The sequence below is a fragment of the Pygoscelis adeliae genome, unplaced genomic scaffold (assembly GCF_000699105.1).
Source record: "Pygoscelis adeliae isolate BGI_AS28 unplaced genomic scaffold, ASM69910v1 Scaffold121, whole genome shotgun sequence".
Taxonomy (NCBI): Eukaryota; Metazoa; Chordata; class Aves; order Sphenisciformes; family Spheniscidae; genus Pygoscelis; species Pygoscelis adeliae.
In genome coordinates, this window is record NW_008824359.1 from 586886 (window position 1) to 611975 (window position 25090).

The 25090-nt window shown below is 36.1% G+C and overlaps 1 protein-coding gene across 1 annotated transcript in view; it reads right to left on the bottom strand.

Annotated features, from left to right (window-relative positions):
• APOB (apolipoprotein B) overlaps window positions 1-25090 on the bottom strand; it is a 37264-nt gene that overhangs the window by 7502 nt on the left and 4672 nt on the right. The window contains 24 exon segments of the mRNA XM_009319650.1: window positions 2-159; window positions 162-5198; window positions 6152-6528; window positions 8890-9035; window positions 9301-9488; window positions 9623-9798; window positions 11075-11285; window positions 11901-12022; window positions 12250-12432; window positions 12991-13193; window positions 14391-14558; window positions 15314-15505; window positions 15795-15971; window positions 16501-16738; window positions 17093-17304; window positions 18379-18525; window positions 18645-18762; window positions 18955-19182; window positions 20205-20424; window positions 21187-21272; window positions 21453-21577; window positions 22565-22720; window positions 22905-23058; window positions 24100-24245. Coding sequence (XP_009317925.1) covers window positions 2-159; window positions 162-5198; window positions 6152-6528; window positions 8890-9035; window positions 9301-9488; window positions 9623-9798; window positions 11075-11285; window positions 11901-12022; window positions 12250-12432; window positions 12991-13193; window positions 14391-14558; window positions 15314-15505; window positions 15795-15971; window positions 16501-16738; window positions 17093-17304; window positions 18379-18525; window positions 18645-18762; window positions 18955-19182; window positions 20205-20424; window positions 21187-21272; window positions 21453-21577; window positions 22565-22720; window positions 22905-23058; window positions 24100-24245 — 9168 coding nt within the window.

The following is a 25090-nucleotide window of genomic DNA, read 5'->3' on the forward strand; positions in this document are numbered from 1 at the left end:
TGTAGGGAACCTGGAGCTGAGGAATGCTTAGAGGGGTATTTAGGAAGTCCAGGTTGGCATCTCCATTCATTTCGACATGAGCTTCAATTCTGTCATCATTGTTGCCAGCAGACATATTATGGGAATATCTGTACTGATTGAACCTGCCAGTAGCTTGCCGACCTGCTAAACAGAGGAACTGAGTGCAAAACCATAGTTATTCAGGAAGTCAATTTTGCCAGTCAGTTTCATTGGGAAGCTGATTTTCACATTTCCATCATTGTTTGTCAATAGCCGAATTTCAAAAGGCTGTGTCAAGAAGGAAACCTCATTATTTACAGTTCCAGTAATTCGTCCATTGAGTCGAGCATTGTGAGAGCCGGTAAATTCTACTTTCATTCCTCCAAGCTGTCCTGTGCCTTTTACATTCAGAATGCTACGTCCCACACGCTGTGACTCAATTTCAGACTGAATCTGAAGTGTTGCATAATTTAGGAAACCACACTCATATCTCATAGCTTGGTTGACTTTCAGGTACTTATCATTTATTCGGTTGTTGGCAGAAAATGTAATAATGGGGCCCTCAACCCTGAAAGTGGCATGTGAATCATGAGTGCCTTCATCGGAGAAATTAGGAGAAGCCCATTTCCAGTTTCCTTTACCAGTGGAGGTAAACGATATGTGTCCTGCTTCTACCTCTGTTGTCATATTATTGATTAGATCAGCCTGGCTGGAGAAATCAGCTTGTGGAATATTCAGTCTGTGGGAATATGCCGTTCCACTCTGCATCCAAATTTTTCGTTGCAGCTTGACCATTAAATTATTCTGTAGTTCTATTGAATTTTTCGTTGTATATAAGTTTGCTCTAGTTTCAGCTTCACCTTCTACCGAAGTCCCTAAAAATACCACTTCATTTGTGTGATCAACTTTAAGGAACCTGTGGTTGACCTTCATGGAATTTTTAAGGTTCAGCTGCTTCATCTCAGGGGCCAAGAGACGTGAATCAGCAATAACACTAAAAACTAGGAAGTCTAATTTGGATGTTGTTTGAGCTGAAAAGGAGGTCACAAATTCTGGACTGTTTGCAGCTGTTGTAGTATTATGAACCTGAGCTTGTGTAGACAGTGTAAAGAATGGAGAGGTGACTCTGAAAGCACCAGACAATTTGCCAAATGTAGGGACAGTCACAGTATGTGGGATACGTGGAAGCTGGAACTCTGGTATCTTCATGTTAGGAATCTGGAGCTCATTTAGATTTAGCTTTGGAACCAATAATTCTGGTATTTGAAACTGAGGCATTTGTATTTCTGGGAAAGAAATGTCAGAAAAAGGCATATCTCTCATCTTCAGATCTTTAAAATACAAATCAATTGCTGGCAACTGAAATTCACCAGACATTAGTTTGTCTATTGTTCTCACAATCTGAAGTTTAATCTCATTCAAGTCAATTGTATAGGAAGGAACTTTAAAGGTATTTAGAACTGTAAATTCTGGGGTAGTAAATTTCACTGGGATTTTCATGTCCTTTAGTCTCTTAATATTTATCTCATAGGAGGGGATATGCAGATCAGTCAGTGGAACAATGAAGTCTGGTGTTCGAAATGTTGCTTCCCGAAGACTTTGGAGACTAACCTCAAAGGCAGGTATAGTGACTATAACAGTTCTGATTTCAGGGACTTTAAATCCTGTTTCAACAAACTGATTTAAATTTTCAGCCCAATTTTTTAGATCATACTCTTCAGCCAAAGCAACGATTTTCTTAAAAGCTATGTCCCACTGGTCAGAAATATATATGACAACAGAATTGTAGAATTGGCTTATCTTCTGAAGATACCACTGGAATTCCTGGGCAATATCCATTTCAGAAATCCTCTCTTGCAGATCTTCCAGATGTTCATTTACCTTGGCTTTCAGATTAGCAAATGTTGTTGAATTTATGAGCTCCCTGAACCAGTTAATTATTGCAACAAGCTTGGTGTCCTGTAGTTGTTCCATGTATTTTGAAATCACAGCTCTAAAATCTCTCATATACTGTTTCAGTGCTTCTGCTTTCTGTGGAAGTTCTAGATTTCTGAGTTCCTCATTTATTTTCTGGGTCACTTCTCGGATTTTGTTATTTGCGTCATCAACAAACTGGTTATAGTCAAAAGACTTGAGCTTTTTAATAACCATGTCAAGGAACTTGTTGACTTCCTTTATCATCATTTCATAATCAAAGGTTTGCACTTTCTTGACAGCATCATCAATAAAAGCAACAATTTTATCAAAGCATGACTTCACATCAATATTTTTCAGGTAGATGGTCAGTTTCTGGACAGTTTCTTTTATTCTGTACTGGTTAAGCAGTTCTATCATTCTGTCCATTAAAAAATATACCTGCTTATCAATTTCATATTTTACAATCAGTTTGTGCATATGACCTCGGAAAGCGCTGATCTTCTCAGACACTTCATACTCCTCCATCCAGTTTAGAATAAAGTCTTTGATTTGTTCAAGAACTTCATTAATTTTTTCAATTGGTAATGAATGCTTCAATTTTTCTAAAACTTCTTTAGCATCAAACATTTTAATCTGCTGTTTCAAATTTTCTGCAATGCGTCTGACATCAATATTCTGAATCTGAATCTTGAGTTGTTCTAGGTTTTCCTGTATCCTAGCTGTAATCCTGTACTCATCATCTACATTTTTAATCCAAGCCAAAGTGCTGCTTCCAATTTTGCTAGGATAATACTGTCGAAAAAAAAATTGCAATTTTTGAATAGTGTCAACTACAGTCATTCTTATCTTATATTTGTTATCTAGAGCTGTCATTGTTTCAACTATTTGGTCAAGAAGCTGTGCAATAAGTGCTTTAATGTCATACTGCTCATAAAGATCTTTGATGTATTGCTCAATTTGTATCAGATAGACCTGCAGCTGAGACAGTATTTCTTGAAGATTGTCCATGGCTTTTTCCAGCATAATTTGGAGATCATCAGATGTTATTCTGTAGTCCTTTGTGAAAGCAACCAAATTATTTTTCATGCTGCTAACTCTGCCTTTCATATCTAATTTGTCCATGTAATCATTAATGTGCTGTGGGAGTTTATCCAAAGTTGCCTTGTATTTTCTCATATGTTCTTCCACATTAATGTTCTTCAGGTAACTTTGTATGGCCTGCAGCGTGGATAGAATAGTGCCTCTGATTTGTTCAAAGTAAACTGGCAAGTGTTCCAAGAATGGTAGGTTAATAACATGCATATCTTTATTTTTGTCATACTTCACAAAGCCAGAGATGCTGAATTCTTGAGGCTCTGACACACTGCCCCTGAGGCCCAATACATCTATTAAATTAGCTTCTTCAGATGTGAATGGTAGTATGAATGATGTATCCATTACAGAGAGATCTGCTAAAGCTTTTCCACTAAGTTCCACACCGGTCTTTTCTGCATCATTGTAAGCGTTGAGGTCTTGTGAATATACATTATCGTTTAGCTGACTTTTCAATTTCCAAGCACTTGACTGCTCTGATGGAGTAAAAAGCATATGAACTTTGTTATCAAGCAGGGTAGTGTATCTTCCTCTAGACTTCAAGCTATGACTGGTAGATCCTCTGTAATCATGGGAGAAAGTGAAAGCAAGAGGCTCTGCTTTAAACAGGAATTTGCTGTAAAGGTCTCCTGTGTGTTCACCCATAGCAATCAGCTTTCCGTTACCATTGGTATGTATGTCAGCAGTGATAGCAAATGGGGCCATAGTGGAACGCACAGCATTGCTGAAACGGAGAGATTTGGAATCACAGTTTGTGTTCATAGTAACTGAGGAAGCAAGTCCTGCCACATTCAGATTAACTCTGTGACTCACTGCTGCACCTTGAACATTTGCGACTGTATCTGTTTTAAAGTTTGCAGCTAGATCAGCAGATGTAATGGTGTAGGTATGCCTTATTTCATCTGCTCCATAGGCTCCTCTGACATTGCCACCCAGGTTCAGCTTCAGCTTCAGAGGCTCGAGAAGCAGTTCTGCTTTGTTGGAAACTTCTGTTTTAGTGTATTTAATATTATTGCTCAGTTTAGCTGTAAGTGAGCTAGGCTGCAGTTGTAGGTCAAAAACATGCTTGTGGAACTTGTCAAAGCTGAAGCTGTTGTCTAACTTTGAAGCAAATGTTAAGGATAAGCCAGGAATATTCAAGTCATTTGTGTACTCCAACTTAATCTCTTTGAACGATCCTTGCAAATTATTTGAAAACTTGAGTCCTTCTCTATTAACTCTGAAGTTTAAAACATGTTTGTTGTCCATACCCAGAACTGTACTCTGATATTCACTTCCCAGTGTTATTTCCGTCAGGCTCACTCTTCCACCTAGATTGAATTTTGCATTGTTTTTACCATAGCGCCCAGAAGAGGATAGTGACATGGAGCCTCCAGCAGTATCAAGTTTGGCATTCATTTCACTCTGCATTGTCAATGGACTAAACTGCACATTCGTGGTTGCGCTGCTGGCTAGACCGTACTGATTTACATTGAGTGATGACTTATGTGCAGCTCTATTCCTTTGATCAGTCACAGAGATATCAGTGTTGAAAACAAGATCCTGGGAATTGAGAGAACCTGCAAACAAGGCATAATACTGGGTTTGCTTGTAAGTGGCTTGGTACTCAGATCGAAGTGCTGCCATCTTCTTTGACAAAATTAATTCAAGCTTATTGACACCTGCAATATGTCGATACCTCCCATTTGTTTCAGATGTAATTTTCAGCTGGCTGTTTTCATACTTCAGTGAAGCTGTGTTCTTTAACAGTCCACTTTGTACATCAGAAACTGAAGTAATGGAAAATAAATCATCACTGTATCTGCCAGATATCTGACTGGTAGCCTGAAGGTAGGAAGAATCCAACTTCAGATTTGATTTTCCTTCTAAAACCCGTCTCTTTTCATTGTATGAGCTTGACAGAGTGTAAATGCTTCTTGCAAAGACAGAAGCCACTTCCAGCTGCCCTTCCATCTTGACGTTATTGATATTCACGTTATTTGTCTTTTCAGAAACAACATCACCGGAAAACGAAAGCTGAGGACCCAGAGTACTGGATGCCATAAGTGATATGGTGTAGTTTGCAACTGGACTAGGTTCATAACTCTTTGTCCTGGCCAACTTAAAAACTGATGTTAAGAGTCTGTGCTTCAGGTGATTTTCATATGCATAGGTGAATCCATTCCTATTATATGATGCTTCTCCAGAACCTGAAATAGGAAAAAGGAGACAAAAGATTATGGTGTAATTTATATCTTTTTGTCTTTAAGACTTTGTCTGATGCCACTAAGCTTTTATGTTACTGCTTGAATTGCAGTTACTATTATTATACCATTTTGCTTTAAAGGCCAAAATGTTTTGGTAAATCCTGAATATGTCTGTAAAAATTGTTATTATTTTGATATTTGGGGCTAAAGTTTTGAACCAGGAATAAACTAAATCTCTACACTGCTCTACTAAATATAATTCTGTGAAATGACACACAGTTATGTCATTATTTAAACTTAAATTAAGAAGATGGACTCTCAAGAATAACCCATATCTAACATTTCTGGTTTTTAATATTTTCTTTATCAGGCTTCTTTTATGGTGGGGAGTTTAGAAAAGACTGAAGTTAGCTTATCCTTTTGCAATTTGAGAACTCAAACTGCAATTTTTAGCGGAACTAACTTAAAAATACCAGTCTTAAGACCTATCCAGTCTGAGTCTGGGATAACTGCTATGTAGTTATGGCAGTATATGGACATATATAAAGGATAAAAAAATTATATATCTATATATATATAAAAATAGAGTGAGAAATAAACTGTGGGCCTACCTACACATACACCTGCACACCTGATTTTGAAAATACTTGACTTGTCGGATACACAAGTGTTAGTAGAATCATGCCTTCACTTTTGAAGGACTTTTTCTTCAGTAGGGAATATCTAGGAAAATATGGACCTTAAAAGTCTTTATTGAATTAAACTGACTTCACCTTTAGTGCCTGAATAGGCAGACTCACATAACATCTTTAAAAACAAAGAGAAAGTGATTTGAGATTATACAGCACCTTTCTTTAAATAAGCAACAGGAAAATGAATGTGCTGTACCTGATACATGGAAAATAAAGCCATTTAAAAAGTTTTGGCAACATTGCAGTACTAGCACACATTCTTACCTTTCACACTGTAGGAAAGCAGCTCAAAAACTGAATCAGCGTTCGTGGCATAAGTAGTTCTTATGCTGGATGCTTTCTCTGTGGTGCTATTAGCCAAAGTGTATGCTGCTGTCCAGTTGTAATAGTTGCTGTACACATTAGCAGAGACCTCCAAAGTGCCTAGTAAAGGCACACGAAGAGGATAGAATTCTGGAACTGTAAATGTCGGGATTCTGTATTCCTGAGATGGCACACTTATTCCCATTGACTCCATTACCAGAGGAGGTGTTTTAACAGTTTGTGGCACCCTTATGTCATGGGATGATCTTCCACCAAATGGCAACGGGATATTAATTAGAAAACTGTTTTTATTTAAGCTGTATCTGATCCGGCCTTCACTAGAAAATAAAAGTGACTCTATTAGAAACTGTAAGTCCATGAAGCATATACAGAAATTTCCACGATTCATACTATTCCCATGATACTGAGATTACTTACATGCGTATATCAATGTCTTGACTTTAGGTTTAGAGAGAAATGTAATGATCATCTATTATTATCAGCATTTTTTAAGCACTCATCTATCAGAATTTACTGAAAGCACTTTCAATATCAGTGAATTCTGTCAATGTTTTTTCCCCTTATTTCATAATTAGGGAGACTCATAGGTCAAGTAGTCCAGAAACACATTCTTTCTGTAAGACCTTGCATTAGAATTCAAAGATTCCTGATTCTTTGTTCAGAGCTTAACTAACTTTAGCTCACAGGTGGAGAGTGTCATTCAAGGGGCTAAATACACAACTGTTATGAATCTTGCATTTGATTTTCTACTCTGAGAATCCAAATCTGCTTTATGAACATTAATGAAAAGATGTATTGGCATGAAAATGATCCTCAAAATGAAGGCATTTGAATGAAAATAGCTGACATATAGGAAAAAAAATCCTCCAAAAACACTGCTGCACTTGTGCAATGTGGCATGCTGAGTATCAGAAAAAGGTGACTATATTCTTCTTAAAAAAAGTCATGTATTCTTATAGAAATGCATGAAAAGTCTTATTAGCATTAGAAGTTGTAAGAACCTAAATTATAAAGAATTTATCTTTCTGATGATAAGCGTTTCAAAAGTTTCATCCAAATATTCAGCATTTATTTTATTCTGAATAAAAATAAATAAAAATCTAACCACTTGACCAGGAGTTAGGACTGGAAAAAATGGATCGTCAGCTGAAAACCTTGAGGGGAAGAAGTGTCATTACGAAAAGGCAAAACAGCAGGGAAACTCAGCCTTAATTTGTGCATGAACAATAAGCTGGCAAAGATGCTTTTCTTGTTTGTCTAACTGGTCTTTTATATCACATAATCTTCTTTTTTGCACTTAGAGCTACATCCTAAGATGAAAATTAAAGAAACATTTTTGAAATTTGTTCCTTTACATCAAATGGTTAAAAAAGCAACATCACAGAGCAGTAGAAATTCCTATTATTATTATTATAATGTGCACTGCTGATAAGAACATAGGAGAAAAAACAGTTTTTTCCTTGCTTATACTTAGCTTAGGAACACAATGGAAGCAATAGAGATGAGTGTCACTAACATACAGTTTCATATTACCACAATGAAAGATAGTACATGGAAAAACAGCGCTAAGAGAGATAAAACACAAGACTGTTCTCCATTTGGTTTTGTAACCCAATCTTACACTAGCTTCTGTTGTCCTTTACATTCATTTCAGCCACCAATGTTTCCTTAGCTCATGGGAAAACTATACAGACATGTTTCTATTTATCATAGTGGTAGCTGTGGGTGTATTCTGAAGGAACTACCAAGCAACATTGTTCCTTGAATTCTTATGCATAGGCAGAGCAGCAATGTGGTATGAACACAAAATGGCGAGAGCAATATGTACTAGGAACTGTAATGAGAGCAAATCCTGGCAGGTGCATGAGCATTTTAAAGTCTAGATCCACTCTGGCTGACTTACAGTCTAATGTCGTAGAAACAGAAGAAATGTACTATTCATCTGCCTTCCAGTCTCTCTTTTTGTTTGTCAAACCCTACTTTTTAGAAATTTGTAACATATTGGATGATTTCTATCAAGTTTGACAGAAGGATAAAAGCCCCAAGGGTAATTACATTCATGCAAGTTCTGTGAAACTCCCTATTAGGTGGAAGAGATGGGCCCAAACTAGTGCAAGCATCCAGTCCATATGTGTACAACCATGGCATGTGTTGCCTCTGAGCAAGTGACAGATGGAGTCAGACATGGGAAGAGGTCAGAGTACTATATTGGTGGAGGTCACCCAGTATGTGTAGGGGAATGGAAAGAATCGTCCAATAGGACTGCACAGGAAAAAGTAGAGATATTAGGGTTATGGCCAAAAACAAAGGGTCCGTAGGGATGAAGGACAAAATCTATGGGAAACCTGGCTTCATTAGTTCTGTGGCTTAGAGTAAAGATCATTGAACACTGTATTTTTGTTCAGTTCTCATTACTGTATAACACAGTACTTCAGGACATGTTCATATACTGCAGTAGTGACTGCAGTAAAATCAAATCTGTATTAAAGATATGCATCATTTCCTCCATATAATTTCATCTCTGGTCTTAAAATTCTTTGTTATGATTCCAATTTTATGCTAATGTTTACAGCTATTCCACGCTGTTTTATAAAACAAAGTAAAATAAAATAACACAAAAATATGAACAAATATCTATTTTCAGTTTCCTGTGTGACTATCCTAATTTCTCTCCCTACCTTTTCAGGAAAAGTTCTTCAGGAATGGTGATAACAGGCAGATTAATTTTCTGAATGTTCAGTTCCTGCAGTCCACTCAGTTTGTCTTGCAGAGTCTGGGCATAGGGAACATCTTTTGATGCCTTTTGCAGCCAGGTGTTGGTTGCCTGCAATAAGGACACAAGTTTTTCAAAGTAAATAACAAGTTTTAGGATTTCCCAGTAAGTTATCTGAAAGCCATTGTAACTATCCATATACTGAGCCCTAGGCATCTGATAAAGTGATTGGTTCCATCAAAGTTGGAAATATATAACTTATCCAATCTGATGAGTGCTTTTACAAGTAGTTCCCATTTTGGCTTCCATGGGGGAGGCAAGAATTCACCGGGGCTGTATGGTCAAGCTGTAGTATCTACTGTAGGTTGAAACATACCACAATAAACTGTGACACAATATGTCGCAGTGTCATATCTGTATGAGCCACTTTCTGATCCAGCAGTTCATTGGCATGCTTCTCTAAAGTTTTTGGGTAGTCTGAAAAGTCAACTGGGAAGCCAGAAGACATTTTTTTCACAGCAGCACTGGCACCTGAATTCCACTCTAGTTCAATTTTCTCAGAATCTGAAAATCATGAATTTAAAAGAAAAGGGTAAAATTAGTAATATTCTTATTCTATTTAGGGATATATTATAAACTAATGTAACAAGATGTTTACATTTATAGGTTGTACACATGGATCATGTTTTTGCCCCTACCATATCTGAGAAGAACTCTTTCTGAAATTGAATTTCCATGAGTTGTTGCAGCTGAGCTCATCTGAAGATATCCTTTGGTTGGTGAGTAATTAACCAATGCTTCAGTTCTAAGTTCAGTTTGCAGGCGAGGAATAGAAATGGTGCCTCTTAACATTGCCTCTTCCATTCCAGCATACCTGTGAAAGCAAAAAGTCAATGTGAATATAAAACATTTTACTCTACTTTTTCATTCATGTTTCAGGAGCAATTTCAGCATTTAAATCTATAGTAAAGGCACAACAGGTGTTATAAAAAAATAGATTGAATCAAACTTGTAAACTCTGTTCCAATTCAATGAATGTTTTCAGCTTCTGCTAGTTACTCTGGGAAATCTTTGGTAAATTATTATAATGCTACTGTGCAGATACACAAAATAATAATTCCATATTAATTTCATAATACTGAAATGAATGGAAATATGTACCTGTCTTGGTAAAGTTGTACCTGAACCAAATTCTGAACTCCTTACTCAAGCTGAATTCTCTACTAAGGATACAGACTGTGGCCATGAATCACATAGAAACAAAACACTTGACAAAATATATTATGCCACGGGGCTTCATTGTCCTTTATTCACATCTATTTTATATCTCTGTAACTTTGTTGACTTGAGCAAACTTCTAATATTATGTTAGTGCGAATGAAAGGGAATTGAGGTCCCTGACATCTGTCCAAAGCTCCCACTGATATCAGAGGCAATTCTGCATGAACAGCAAAGACAAAGACTCCCCGGGGCACCATCAAGATCACAGAATTCCATGGAAGATTGAGGTTTATTAAAGAATGTGATCAGCTCATTTCACTATGGGCTTGTGAGGCAGACAATTTTAGAAACCCTGGCAGGCTGAACATTTTTGTTAGCTCCCCTGTAGATGTTCCCGGAAATATTCTCATCGTGAAGCGTGGGAATTTTTACAGGAAGCTCTCAGTTGTTTTTGGTTTTGTTGCTTATTGAGTGCCATTAGATTTCTTCATGGGGAGATGTAATAACTTTTTTTAGAGCCAAACATATCCAGTAAAAGATAATACCTCTCTGAACAAACCTTGCCTTGTTTATATCCTTGGATTATCACACCTGCAATAACACTAGTACAATGTCATTCTTGTAGTCCTGTGTGTGCAAACACGGAAGAACTAGCTCAAGGAACTTGTAATACAAATTATATATATACACATAGTGGGAAAGATCAGTTGGTGTATTAGATGTATTTATTTGATGTATACATGATGGATTAAAAATAAAATACTTCACGGGTTTTTAAAGAGGGTTAGAATGGCAAGTTTATATGTCTCCATATAGAAGCAATTTCTCCAAAATGGGATAAAATTTCCCAAAATTTTCTACCTTCAATAAAACCTTCATCTATCTTATTCAAAGGCACCTGTAAAAGTCTAAGTGGTTTTCTGAGTTACCTTATCTGGCCAGTAAGAGTAACTTCAGAAATCTTCTTGTTGTTAAAGTCTAAGACAAAGGTATATGCTTTCTTCCCAGGAATGGATTCATCAGCAATTCTGAAGTTTGTACCAAAGTCAACATCAACATCTGGAATCTGGACATCACTGGTCAAAATCTTTCTGTCTCTGTTGTACCTGAAGGTCAGTGTGGCCTCATGCTGCTTTACGCCTGGAAAATATAATGTACTTTGGTTATTCACAACTATGGAATCTGTTTGGGCTTTTCTTAAAAGGAGAATAAAAAAGGATCAACTGGAAATTATATGACCCTGAAGATCTAACGCAACCTTTGATGAGTCTGAATCAGAAACTGGGTCATCTTTTTTCTCCTAATCTTCTAAACACTAATCCCGTCACTACTTGTGTTACGTAAACTTGCCATCTCACGGGTTCTCCCTTTGAAAAATCTGCTGTTTATGCAGTTCTTCTCAATTTGTATGCTTTACTTCCATTTTTCATCAGAAATGGTATTTTTCTCTTGCTTATATAGAACCCATCAACTTCTCCTCTTCCTTGCTTCCATTCACCAACATCACACTTCTATTTAAATCATGGGGAAACATTTTTGGGATACAAAATCAGCCTCTGATCATGAAAATCTTGCACTGGGATTGCATACATGAAATGAAATGCGAGTTAAAGTGTTGGTCTGTTTAGGTGTGAAAATTGTATTCTATTTTATACTGTAAAGAATTCCATTATGATTTATTTATACAAATCTTTTTCCCATTAAATGGCACAGTTCAAAACTGAGCTAAACCATATTGCTTTTTCAGATTCTTACCTTCTGCCTGGACAGCAAACTTTAAGGTGTCTATCAGGTCATTTCCCTCTCTCTGCAGGTCATAGTTTGCACTTGCAGAGTATTCCTTCACTTCGCCTGTGGACACTATTTCAACTTCAAACCTAAAGAAGGAGTAAACAAATGTCTTGTAAATAACTATTTTGTCCATGACCACAAACAGAAGAAATCATATTGTTCTCAACAGTGCTCTTTCTGTGCTGCTCCTGCTAGTCTGTTTTCAAAGATTTTTAAAGGTAAGCTTTATGTGAGATGGTACTGTAGATACTAAGCCCTAAGAGGGAAGGTTAGTTAACACAAAGTAAACATAGTTGAAGCTGGTATGACTTACCTGGATTCTCCAGTCAAGGGATAATATGGAGCTGCCTCTGTGGCACTGGAATTAGAGTACAATAATTTGGTGCAGAAATTTAGACCAGCAATGAAAGGCTTGCAGGAAGTCCAGCTTTCTCGGTTCTCGATCAGAGGTGGAATCTCTTCAGTTTTGGCTGGAGACACCAAATGTAGTGTATTGCTGGAACAGAAAAGTGAGCCATTTATTCCCAGGACACCTGTTCAGACATTGTCCTATTAACAAGGTTATTTTCTGAATAGAAATCACTTATTAAGGTAGGGACTTAATGAAATAACATTTGGTGGCTAAATGATAGAGTGGTTTATTATTTTAAGTATTATTATTGATAATTATAATTCTGTGTACTGAGCCTTTTACCCTCTCTAAAATTAATGTAAGTAGTTCATTTAAATTCAATCTAAAAATAGGCATTGCTATTATAATAATTTTATGTGAAAGAAAACAAAATAATAGAAATGGTAAAAGTCTTGTCGAAAATTTCAGAAAATAGTGACAAATTAAAGAATCTGTAAGCCATGACTCCCAGTCACCCCTTATCTGGGCTATTTGCTTATCTTTCTTACAAAAGAAGTTATCCCGGTTTTACAATGTCTGGGATTTTTCCGAACTGAAAATTTCTCCATGCCTGCCCTAGCCTCTCAATTCCATCACAATAAAAACCAGGAAGAAGGGAAGGGAAGAACATAGCCTTGAGAGTTCTCATTCAGCTCTCATTACTTTATACTGAGGAGCTTTGTTGGAGTCTTTGGGCTGAATTTCAGCTGTCCAGCTTTCATACTAACATGTGCTTCAATTCCAGACTCATGGAATATATTAGAATTCAGCTCCACGCCACTTCTAGCAAATTCAGGCATGTTTATTCCCAGGTGTGTTACAAACTCAATTGCTACTGAAGGTTTAGCAATGAGTTCTGCTTGCATCTATTTAATAAAAACAAAATGGTGTATTTATTTGCCCAATACACTTCTTACTGGGTTTATAAAACAAATGTAATATTCTTGATAGTCTAGAGGTAGGTTTTATATAATTGATTTTGTCATTCAAAAAACTTGATTCCTAAGTCACATAAGCAGAGGAACCACATAAGCGGTCACTGTAATGTAACAAATACAGCAAGATGATAACACCAAGGAACCTTACCTACTTTAATGTAAAAATACTCATGCTTCAGAACGATTTTGTACATGGAACTACTTGCATATATTTTTAAATCTGAAGACAAGAGCCAGTTTTCCATTGTAAAAAAAAAAAAAACAATTAAAAAAAAAAAAGAGCAAACTATTTGACAAAAAAGAAGTGGATCCAAGATTTGAATTTCCCTAAACAGAAAACAGCTTATTTTCAAGCTTTTGGTTGGCCATTACAGAAAGAAGGGACAGAATGCAAAAAACTGGAAAAGATTCCAAAGGTAACTAAAAGGCAATCAGGACTAAAGTTAAGGACTTATTTTTTTATTTTTCCTTAAATAGTGTATATGGTGGAAAATTAAAAGCTTAGGTGAACTGAAACTATTGAGAAATTTATATAAAATATTGACTAAATTAGAGCAAAATAGTTATTAAAACTGTAAAAAAGAATGGAAATATTTAATTTTTTTTATTTTAACTGGATAGTTAATTTTGTGTCACACGCTCTTTAATTGTTAACATTTTAAAATGCTTCCTTTCAGATCAAAAAATGTTTCATTTAATTCAATTTTCAATATTTCTTTTAACTGAAAATCAAAATTATCACTTTGAATTGGCCACATCAAAATGTTTTATTAACTGTTTACTTTGAACAACAAATTCACATGCTGTAGCTTTTGTACTATTCTCATTTGAGAGCAGGGAGAGAGAAATAAACAGAGATTAAGAAGATTATTTTTGAAAGGGTGCTTAAGTTACTTTTAATTCATAAATTTTATTATGTGTCATACTTAATTTATTATATGTATTAGTTCTTACTTTAATGTAAATGTCATCCACAAATTAACTGGAGACCTCTAATAAGTAAGTTTTTTTTATTTCAAGAGTATTTTGTAGTCTTTAAAATTCTTCTGGTGTTACAGTTTTATCCCTAAATGAGATTGTGGATTATTAGGAGGAGACAAAATATAGACAACTGTTGAGACTTACACTTTTTTGATGAATCTTCATAGCTATTTTGGCCCCAGGTGTCGCTATTCCAGACAAGGCAAACTTCAGTTGCAAACCTGCTCCAGTTGGAAGCTCAAACTCATTGTCCATGAACATGTAGTGGACAAATAAATCCTTGTCAACGCCTTTTGAGATGGCTTGGGCAATCTGTGAATCAAACAAGGAAATGAACACTAACAAATCTACGCTTTGGAATACGTTCATTTCGTACTTTAAAAATTGATCATGGAATGATTGTAACTGTATAATCCAAAAATTAATTTCATATAGAGTACAGACTCTAATTTCTACAGATTTCTTGCTTCAAAAAATGTACTAAAGACTGTTTATCAAAATCTCAGCTTTAAACAAATACTAGATTTTATCACCTACCTTGATACATACAGATCATCTACCTTGACATACACATACAAAGGTGAATTGGTTTATATAACATGTAACATTCTGGCTTCCCCAAAGTCAATGGCAAAACGTTTTTTTACTTCAATGAAAGAAGGGTTTTGCCAAATATTCCTAAATTGTACTACATCTTCTTTTCAACATGACAAATTATTGCTTGATATTAATATATATTTTCATAATTAGAAATTTAGTAGTATATCATAATGGCCAACACGAAGATTTTGGGCATTGTTCCAGTAGATATCTCAATCATACAATAAGATCTGAACCTTCCCTTTTTCCTTCCTCTCACCCATCTTCCAGGAGGACTCCACTTGGTTACTGAGGAGTCTTCATGGGTTTCTCAGAGTCATTCAGACTAAACCTGGATATTTAATTTTAAATAATTTTATTTTCATGCTGGTACCAAATAGCCATTCTTTACATAATAGATAAATCTTTAAAAAATCTTGTAGAAAAAACCCAAATTAATAATACACACTGGTGCATCAGAAACATACCATTTCGGGAATAGTCTGAAGAGTTTTAACAGTCTTTAAAATCATGCTTCCCAGCAATTTGAAATCATTGAGTTTCATGTACCCAAGTTCTTCTCCCAGGATTCTCAGATATGCTCTTCCTTCAGGAGCTTCCTTGTTGCCCAAATCTTTTATCAATTTTTCAAGGTTAAGCATTATTCCTTTCATGACATCCTGAAAATTCAGTCAGAAAGTAGTAGAACAGATTTATGAGAAATCTGTAAGATCACATATCTAGAACAGTTGCTTAGTGAATGTCAGCTAATCTGCACATGCACTTACAGATTTGTCTCCAGACAAATCCCACATACAATTAAGAAAAAAACATTGTTAAATAGCATTAAGGATTTCTATTTTAGCTTACCAGAAGAGAAGGTTCATACACAATAAAGAGGGAAGTGCTACAATTATTGTGTAAAGATAGGAATAGCCGTGCTGCGCAGAGAATGTTTTCAAGCTGTACCTGATCCTGCTTGCCATCCTGGGAGTAACCAAAATAGTCAAAAAGCGCCTTGGAAACCTGCTCTGGCACTCTGCCATCAACCCAGTACAAGGCCTTGCTTGCAGTGTCTGGGAAAAATCCCTTCTCTCCAAACAAAGCTTCCAGTGTTGGTTCAAACCCCTTTCCATCCAGGCCAAGCTGAAATGAACAGGACAATGCAATAACTGAGTCAGTTTCCCCACTTCTTTGGAGCTTTACAACAAACAGACTTTTGGGGAACAAACAATGCATTTAAAGTGGATCCTACAGGTCTATGATTCTTAAGGGCAGATATGGAATACTAGGTCTTACAATTAATTTTATCTCTGTGGTGAGGTCCAACAAAAAACCTACACATAGGCTGTATCTCACTTAAAATCTACTATGAGTAATTCAGTGTGCCAGTAATGAAGTCAGTTTGTTACAGATGGGTTCATTTTACCCTAGCTGAGGCCGTTAATAACTCCAACAGGGTCGTCCATCCAGTCAGTGGCAAGTGACATCACGTAATGGATGGCTTGCTCTAAAGCCCATTGAGATCAAATGAAAGTCCCCTTGTAAGCATAGTGATCTTTAGATTTCTCCCAAAGCTTGTAAAAACAATACATTATTCAGAATAATTCAAAGAAAACAGAAATGAGAAAGAAAACAGCTGAATACTAGCAAAAGTTTTTGATAATTGTTGTACCTCAAAGATATCGCTTGGGCCAAATCCATACACATTCAGGGTGGTTTTTAGCATAGTCTCTTTAGGAACATAGTCATTTGGATCAAATACCACATTTCCCTCTACTTTGGCAGAGACGGGATCAACTCCAGGTACAGAAACTCTTTTGGAAATCTGATAATTTTGTGAGAATTTTCTGAAATCTTTGGCTGTTGGAACCTGGTTTCCTTTCAGAGCTTCTTCAACTCGGCTTTTTAGACTAGGAAAGAGGATAGCAATGCAAATATGATCAGTATAAATTCCAAAAACCCATTTAGTCTTAGTTGAGGGATTTCTTGTGTCACTTGTAGACATTCATACAACTGAGGTGATTGTAAATGGCTAGCTCTCTGCACATATTAACAGTAAAATAAGACTTAAGGTAAAGACTGTAAGCCGGCACTGCTCTGACAAAGCCATAGATTTACTCAGCTGATGTGCTTGTTCAAACAAAGAAAACAAACAAGCAAACAAAAAACCAAGCAAAAAAAGATCTGCTAAATAACTACCACTGCAATTATGGTCAGAACTTTGTTCTTCCTGGGAGACCAGTATATAACTATATTTTACTTACTCTTCAATGCCTACTTCTTCAGAGTCTAGGATGTTGGCAATGTGTGAGGCAATAAAGCTCTTCACTTGCTCGTTCTTCTCCTTTGTGAGGACTCTCAAAATCTTTGCGAGATCACTTGGGGAAGGATTTTTCATCAGTATGAGATAAGCTGCTAGACGTTTGTCTGTAGGTGCATCCCCTTCTTGGAATGCTTTCAGAAGTGCTGAACGGTCCTATACAAATAGAGAAAGGTTTGCACTGATGAGCTGGCTACTAGATGATATCGCTGAACTCTTTTGGGAATATATAGGGTGAAATCATTTCCAGGATGTAATTTCTTCTGGAACGCATAACTATATACTTTATTTCTATAACTGACCAAAAATGTTTCACTGAAACTATTTTGATAAAGTTTCTTTTGATAGAAAATGTCATAGAAATTATGGTTTTATTAAAACTGATCTTCTTGTCCTATATCTGGCAGGTAACTTTTTTGTTTAGAATACTGAGGTTTGATTGTTGGGAATCAGAAGTGTTCTGCTCTGCAGATAAATTCTCAAATTTTGGAAAAAAGATCATTCAATTTAGGAAAAGAAGGTGATCAAAATCTTCTGCTGCAGGAAAATTAAAAACATAGTTTGAAAATAAATAATAAATTAAAAAATTAAATGCTTTAAATTAAATTGAATCTGAGGATGTGAGCTGCAGGTATTTCCAGGCTCCAAGACTTGTTAAGCCTTGTCTGGAAACAAGAGCATATCTCTTAGAGTAGAAACTTGTTGATAATGAAACTATTTCACTACACTAAGCTGAAGTGTTCTGTATAATGACACCCATTCTGTAGGAGATGCTTTAATGTCACTGTAATGTAAACATAAATCTAACCAGTACTATTAATAACAATGACAATAAAATGCCAGTATAAAATAGGGACCTGATTTTTTCTTAGTTAAATCCATTTAAACCTGGAGTAATTCGTTAGTTAAAACCACTTTAAAATAAGTAGAACTCTATCTAAGACACTCTAAAAGGAACAGATCCAAACTTCCCATTTAAACTGAGACTATCTATTCAAAGCAACTGCATCTCAAAGAAGCAACACCCACTAAGTCGGAAGTCTGCAGAACTTCTCAGATATGTGTATGGAAACTAAACCAATTAAAGGAGTTCTAAAAAAGGTGGAGACAGCTAAAAGGGAGATAGAAAAACTATGAAATAATGGGAATGTTTTTGCATATTCAATAACTTCTGTGAACAGTCAAGGTGAACTGAAGACAGTTTATGCTGGTTCTTGTGACCCAATTTACCTCTTCAGTGATAGTCATTTTCCTGAATGCCTGGATGGCTGCTTTCTGAACTGAAAGTGATGCAGCTTCATTTCTGATACATGTCTTAAGAAAAGATTTCAGGCTGGGTTTAGCTTTCTCCATTACTGCACCCATGTTTCCAATAGCCTGTCAGTGATGAAAACACAGAAAGATGACAAACTTTTTTTCTCCACCAAAAGCAGAGTAATATATGTGCTACAATTTAAAATAATAGCCTGCATAAAGAAAAAAGGGAATAAAAATACCCGAAGTGTGAGGTATGTGAGTTCATCTTCCCCAGAACAATCAGTGCCAAGCAGTGATACCATGAAGTCTGCAACATCTGTTATTTCCTCTGTCACAATCATCTTCTCATTGTAGAACCTAAAGAAATAGAGAAATACATTAGAAACAAAAGGAGAAAATGGGAAATGTCTATTTCTTTTTTATTCCCAAAGAGCAAATTCATGAGAATAACAAAAAATCCTCAAAAAGTGACTACTCTTAGGGTTTACTCTAAGCATTGTAACGTTTTCTTGAGGTTATTTTGTACAATTGCATGCTATCATTACTTACTTAGTAACAGAATGACTCAAGCCGTAAAAAGAAGCTCTACTTGGCTGATACTGGGCCATGTTAAGAATTTCCCGTATTCTTTTTGGAGTTGGGGAAGGCAATAGTCCCAGGGTATATGTGACCAGGTCTACCACAAGCGGATTCACATTTCCAGTTCTCAGTACTTGAAGGACTGCACCATAGCACTCTGGAGTCCCGCACTGAGTCAGGGCCTGAACTGTGATAGAACTGAAAGGAAGAGAGATGACTTTGATTAATTAATTCCTTGTTTGCAGTTTTCGCTGCATGTTGGATGTTTGAAATAAACATTTGACGGGTTTATGGAGGTGTTTTAATATAAATGACATATGCTTATGCGTGACTGGAAACAAATCACACAATTGCATATCAAAAAAAAGCTCCTTAGTTTTAGCTCCTTAGTTTTACAAGTTATGCTAATAACATGATTAGCTATGAACAACAAGAAAGTATTAACAATACTATAATTACACAGACATATCTTTTTTTTCTCCACAACAGACTTTCCCACAACTTTAAGTATTATAATATAATACATTGAACCAGACTGGGGCTCTAGTCCCTCTATAGACTGAGGACATAAAGTATGTGTAAATTGACTCAAGTCCAGCTAGGATAGAAGAGTAAGGGTGGGGAGTGGAGGGCAGGGTCAGACCAAAGAATTATGCCCTTCCATGTCTCCAAAAATCTCACTTTCAAAACCATGTTCTTTGCTATAAGTCAGACTTGGGAGTTTGGAATTACAGTCATTGTCCTTGAGCTAAACTTCATGAAAGATATTTGGCTATAATAACATATCCACAGGATTGCATCTGGCATACACGCTTGGGATGGTGGTGGGGAGAAAAAACCTATACTGGGCTGTGTTATACTCTAATTTATAGTTCAGCTTCTCCAATAAGTTTGGAAGATTTGATGGGGGAATGATCAAAACAATATTAGTTCTTCATAGAAGGCTAGAACTTTCAGGTTTATTTGAATTCTTATACTGTTCTCATATATTTAATATTCAAGTTCCAATTAACAGCAGAGCATTTCTGATGGAAAAATGTGAAATCCACAGGTTTTACTCTCTCTAGATAATTCTGATGATACTTATCTTTTTGAAAGACACTCTTTACATCTAATTAACCTCTAATTTAGAACCACTTGCAGCAAATCATCAACTTTAGAATGGATTTGCTATGACATTGACATGTGGTGTACTTGCACAATGAACTGTTGTAACTTACCTTGAAGTTTCCATCATCTTTGGTACAAGGGAGCCAAGAGTGGTGTTATGTAAACTTCTAAGTCCAGAAACAAATTTGTAAAAGAGTCTTGCTCTCTGCTGGTTCTGCTGGGAGGCTGTAAGTTTCTGCAGTTCCTGAAGGGTTTTCAGAACAGCATCCCCCTGCCTGGGAAATTTGGCATCTGTACTTTCCAGTGCAAGTCCCTTCTCTTCCAGTTCATCTAGCAATTAAAAAAATAACGTTCTTTATGTCTTTATCAAGCAGTGAGGTTAATTTTTATCTTCTGTCATACATTCAGTATAAATATAAACTCTGTAGATTATTTTATATGATAACTGTTGAAGTTTAACAGCTAAACAGTTTCTAAAAATAATGGAGTGGAATTTAAATGTAATTCTCCCAAAAGTTCAATAATACCTATTTGCATAAATTCTTTTAAACTTTCATGAAGATGATGCCTTAACACCTTTTATATTAGCATAGTTTGCTTTTGCAACTTTTAATAAATATATCTTAGGAGAAATATGTTGTAACTAGGAATAACAACAGCATGTCAAAAAAGTGTGTTTCAGAACCAAATATATAGTAATCATGGACTGTTTACATTTGGCAGCTGAAGCTAAAAGTTGCATAAGAAATTATGGTTAGCTAGAAAGGGTTCATTAAACTAATTTCCAATAAGATTAAACTTACTTTCCAAGCAAAGTATAAATTTTTAATTATATAGAATAATTTCAAAATTAAAATGAAAAGACAAAGATTATTTAAAATTACAGTGTTTTTAAACTTTTCAGGTTTTCCCATTTTATATCCCAACCTTTTTCCTGACTAAATTGATCAAATTTTATTAAAAATTATGAATTGTTTTGGTCTCCTCAACTGCATCTTTAATTAATACACTGTTTAAAAAAAAAAGTCCCTGTATGTAATCTGTATTTGTATTTTGTCCCTGTATTTGTATTACTGAGAATTGTAGCTATACCTCCATCAAAATTTCTGTTATTGATCTTTGGGGTATCTTCAAGCTTCAGTGTCTGGTTGACCTCCGTCATCACACCATAGCGATTTCTAGCAAACAAAGAAAAATTCAGTGCTTTAGTTGAGTCTAAGTACCTTTGAGGGGTCTTGCCATGCCTTCTTGAGAACAAAATGCATATTTGGGGATGAAGTCAGGGCAGAATGTGATACATCACTATTTAAAATGTATATTTATAAATAAAGGGTAATGATAAATAGTGAGCAACCTACTTGTATGAGGAAGGCAGAAACAGGTGTTTTTCACTGCAGACAGCATCTCTTATATGCCTTTTCTTTGCATCAATATTGTAATGACAGAATTGAGTGCTCCTTAGAAGGGTAGATAATGGGATGTTCTGTAAAATAAATAGTTTGGCAGTCATTTTACTGAATAGTATAGGAAACACATACAATTTTAAAGGCTGCCACAGTTTTACTGTAATATTAACAGTTACAGCATATTGGAAACAAAGGTGCATAACTGGAATCATTCTCACACAAAGACAAAATTGTGCCGGTACCAATTTAAGTCTCTTCACAGGCAAAAATCCCACTGAAATTTTCCCTCAGGCCTTACTGAGGTGTTTGGCTTAGTAGTTACTTCATGATTGATCCCCTGCTGCCCACAACAAAGGACTCCTTCATAGAAACCAGTCTGTAATTTTTAGAGTAGTTCAGGCCCCTCGTAAGAGCTGATGCTCTTTGTAATTTCACTCTTATTGCACAAATTTTAAAGATTTCTACAACAAGCTGTAGAAGTGGCAGAAATTATAAAATGTGTTTTTAGCATGATATGAAATCCTTTTTTTTTTTTTGAGGGAAAACACACAAAAGCACAGATGCCATGATACAGGAAGAAATCTGCCAATATTCATGCAAGTAATTGCATTTGATCATTGTGGATTAACAGGTAGCCTGAACAGCATATCAGACCATTTACTCTGGGCACTCAGAGCCCTCTCCTCCTGCACATCATATACACATCAGGGTTTTGGTGGACTATGTGCTTTACAAGAAATTGGAATGTTGAAAATTTTGACCCACAAAAATAAAAATCTGGATATGATCTGACAGGTTAACATGTAATCAATAGTACTAACGCCATCCATGAAAAGCTCTCCTTTAAAAAATAATGAGAAGAACATGAAAGAAGGTAATTAAAGCATCTGTTTTTCTCTATTGACTGCCAACAAAACCACAGTCTGATCTAATGCAAGGGTGCAGAAAACCTATTTAAGCTTTTATAAGATAAATACAAAATTTAGTTGTTGTAGTAACTGTTTATTATTTTAAGTGATGTAGTGAAGAATGTTATATCATAGAATTTTTAATGGTATACTTACTAGTCCCTTTACAATGGCAATAGGGCTGACATCATCTCTGATGGGACGGAAGTTGTCACAGGCTTTCAGGTCCCTGTTAATTGAAATATCTTCTGCAACATTTCCTTTTCTAGATTTGAATTCAACTTCACTGTCACACTTTCCATATACAGTATCCTGAAAAGAAGAAAGAAATCAGTGTCTCTGTTCATGCTGTCAGACATATTCTGATCTAGCTGAAAGGCACCCTTTCTCATCTGAATTTCCAGGTCTTTTGAAAATGATGTTCAGGAGTAACTCTACTAGGTGAGGTTTCTTCCATTTGTTAAGGAAATAAAGTGAATGCTTTCAAAACACCTACCATTGAAATTGTTTTTACGTTTTCTACTGTTTCTGTTGGCACAAGTAGAGCTGAGATGATCCCTCTCTTGAGATTCAGTACATTCAGAGGTTCATCCTTCTCTGGATACAGCTTGACTTTTGTTCCATCCTGAATGCTGAATTTTAGCTCATGCCTGCCCCAAAAAACCACAACATTAGTATGAAATCATGTTAAAGCCATCCAGTGAAGAACATGTTATCAATAAACTGCTGGGCTACAGCTAAAGCATCATTTTTGTCTTGGTCTATTATTATATACTATTCACTGTTGTTACTATTAGAGAGTATTGCTATTAAAGCAGCAAAATTCTAACGAAGCACATTCTGATATCACCAGACTACGTCATCTAAGGACAAGCAAATATCAAGAGCAATGGCCGGAAGTTGGAATTGCACAAATTCAGAGACAAGATAAGTGAATTTTTAGAATGAGGCAATTATTAACTACTGTAATAGGCTACAAAACGATGGGAAGGATTCTCTACTAGTTGCAGTCTTTAAATAAAACCTTGATTGTTTTCTGAAAAACATATTTTAACACTGTCTCAAGTTGTTTTGAGATCTATGGCTTGTGAAACAAGATGGAGTGGATACTGAGGCATTGAAACAAGCATGAAGGTACACAAGTAAAACATGCGCTGACAAACACTAGAGACTAGTTGGGTGGAGGGAGTAGCAGCAATAAGTTACGAAAGCAGATAAGTAAGGAAAAGATAAGCTGCCTAGGTCATTAAAGGTCATGATCTGGAAATCTGGACTTCAGTCTCAAATGCCTTTCTATTGCACAGTCTTTGTACCATGTCAGCAAAGGAAAATTATCTTAAAATGGCTGCATTCAGCCATTTGAGAATTTGCTTACAAGAAGGAATATTCCACTTTCAGTAATCTTTTAGGGGACTACCCAACAGTTTCCTGATGTAAATGATATAAATGACAAAAACATTCCAGGTGAAAATTCTGGATGGAAAAAAAACCTTCCCTACTAGCGGTTGAGAGCTGTGCCAAGTTAACCCTAAATTATATCAGGGAGATTTTTGCTGTGAACCAGCTTATAAATCTACCATGATTATCATGAAATGTGTTCTATGCCTGGAAAAACAGTCAGGGTGGACTGTAACATTGCAGCCTGTTCCATGTTAAGGCTACAAGTATTGATGATAATTGATATTGCTTACTTGGACATGGCATCTGCAAAGTCCTCAGAGTTCTTCGACTTTTTCAGCATGGCCCTTCCCTCAGTGTCAACACCAAATGTCTCCCTCAGGGAGCAATGCATTGTCCTCAGGATGAAGTGGCACAGCTGTGGTACCTCCAGTTCAACCTGAAAACACAAATATGATGTGTTTATCCTTTTTTCATTATCAAGTTTCCAGGATCATCGAGTTACAGTTTTGAAAATATGGTATTCCTTGGGTTTGGTAAAGTGTCAGAATGACCCTGCTAGCAGCTGTTGGGAAAGATTCCAAAGTACTCTAAATAGCTCCAGGTAACTTCAGGGAGAAGATATGAAAGCATGTATTTGCTTGGCTAATGGCATGGAGTATACTATGTATATTGTAAACAAGCAACTTAGGTTCTGAAAATTTATAGTACTAGAAAAACTGTATGAAAACTTGAGTCATTACACTGATCAATGTTTAGACTCTCAGAACAGTGTGAGCTAAATAAAATATATTTTCCCCAGTTACTCCATTGCAGAAAAAAAACCATGATGGGAAAGTTTTGGGCAAGATGGAGGGACATTGGGTAGTTTAATGGCCTACGGGACCTTTTACTCCTACAGCCCTGATCCTGTCTTGACTGTTACCATCAACAGGCTATCAAGCGGTCTTCATGACATCAATGAGTTGTTTTAGTTCAAATTCTAGAATTGTTTGGTGGCCATTGGTAGACTCGGCCTGGGAGCTAAGGAAAACTGAACTACCAGGTCTTCCCACTCTCTCGTGTAAAAGTACAGCCAGATCAGGATTGAAATGTACTGGCACAGTGGTATGAAGGACTTCTGCCATCCTCAGTGCCTTCTGTCTAGGACAGGGAGGGCTTAGTCTTCAGGACTCTCAACACGTGCCTTTCGAAAGAATGATCTTGTTTGGAAAAACATTGAAGGATGCTCCCCAGCTGCCAGCTCCCATGTTATTCAGTATACAGTCCCAATTGGTTGTATTT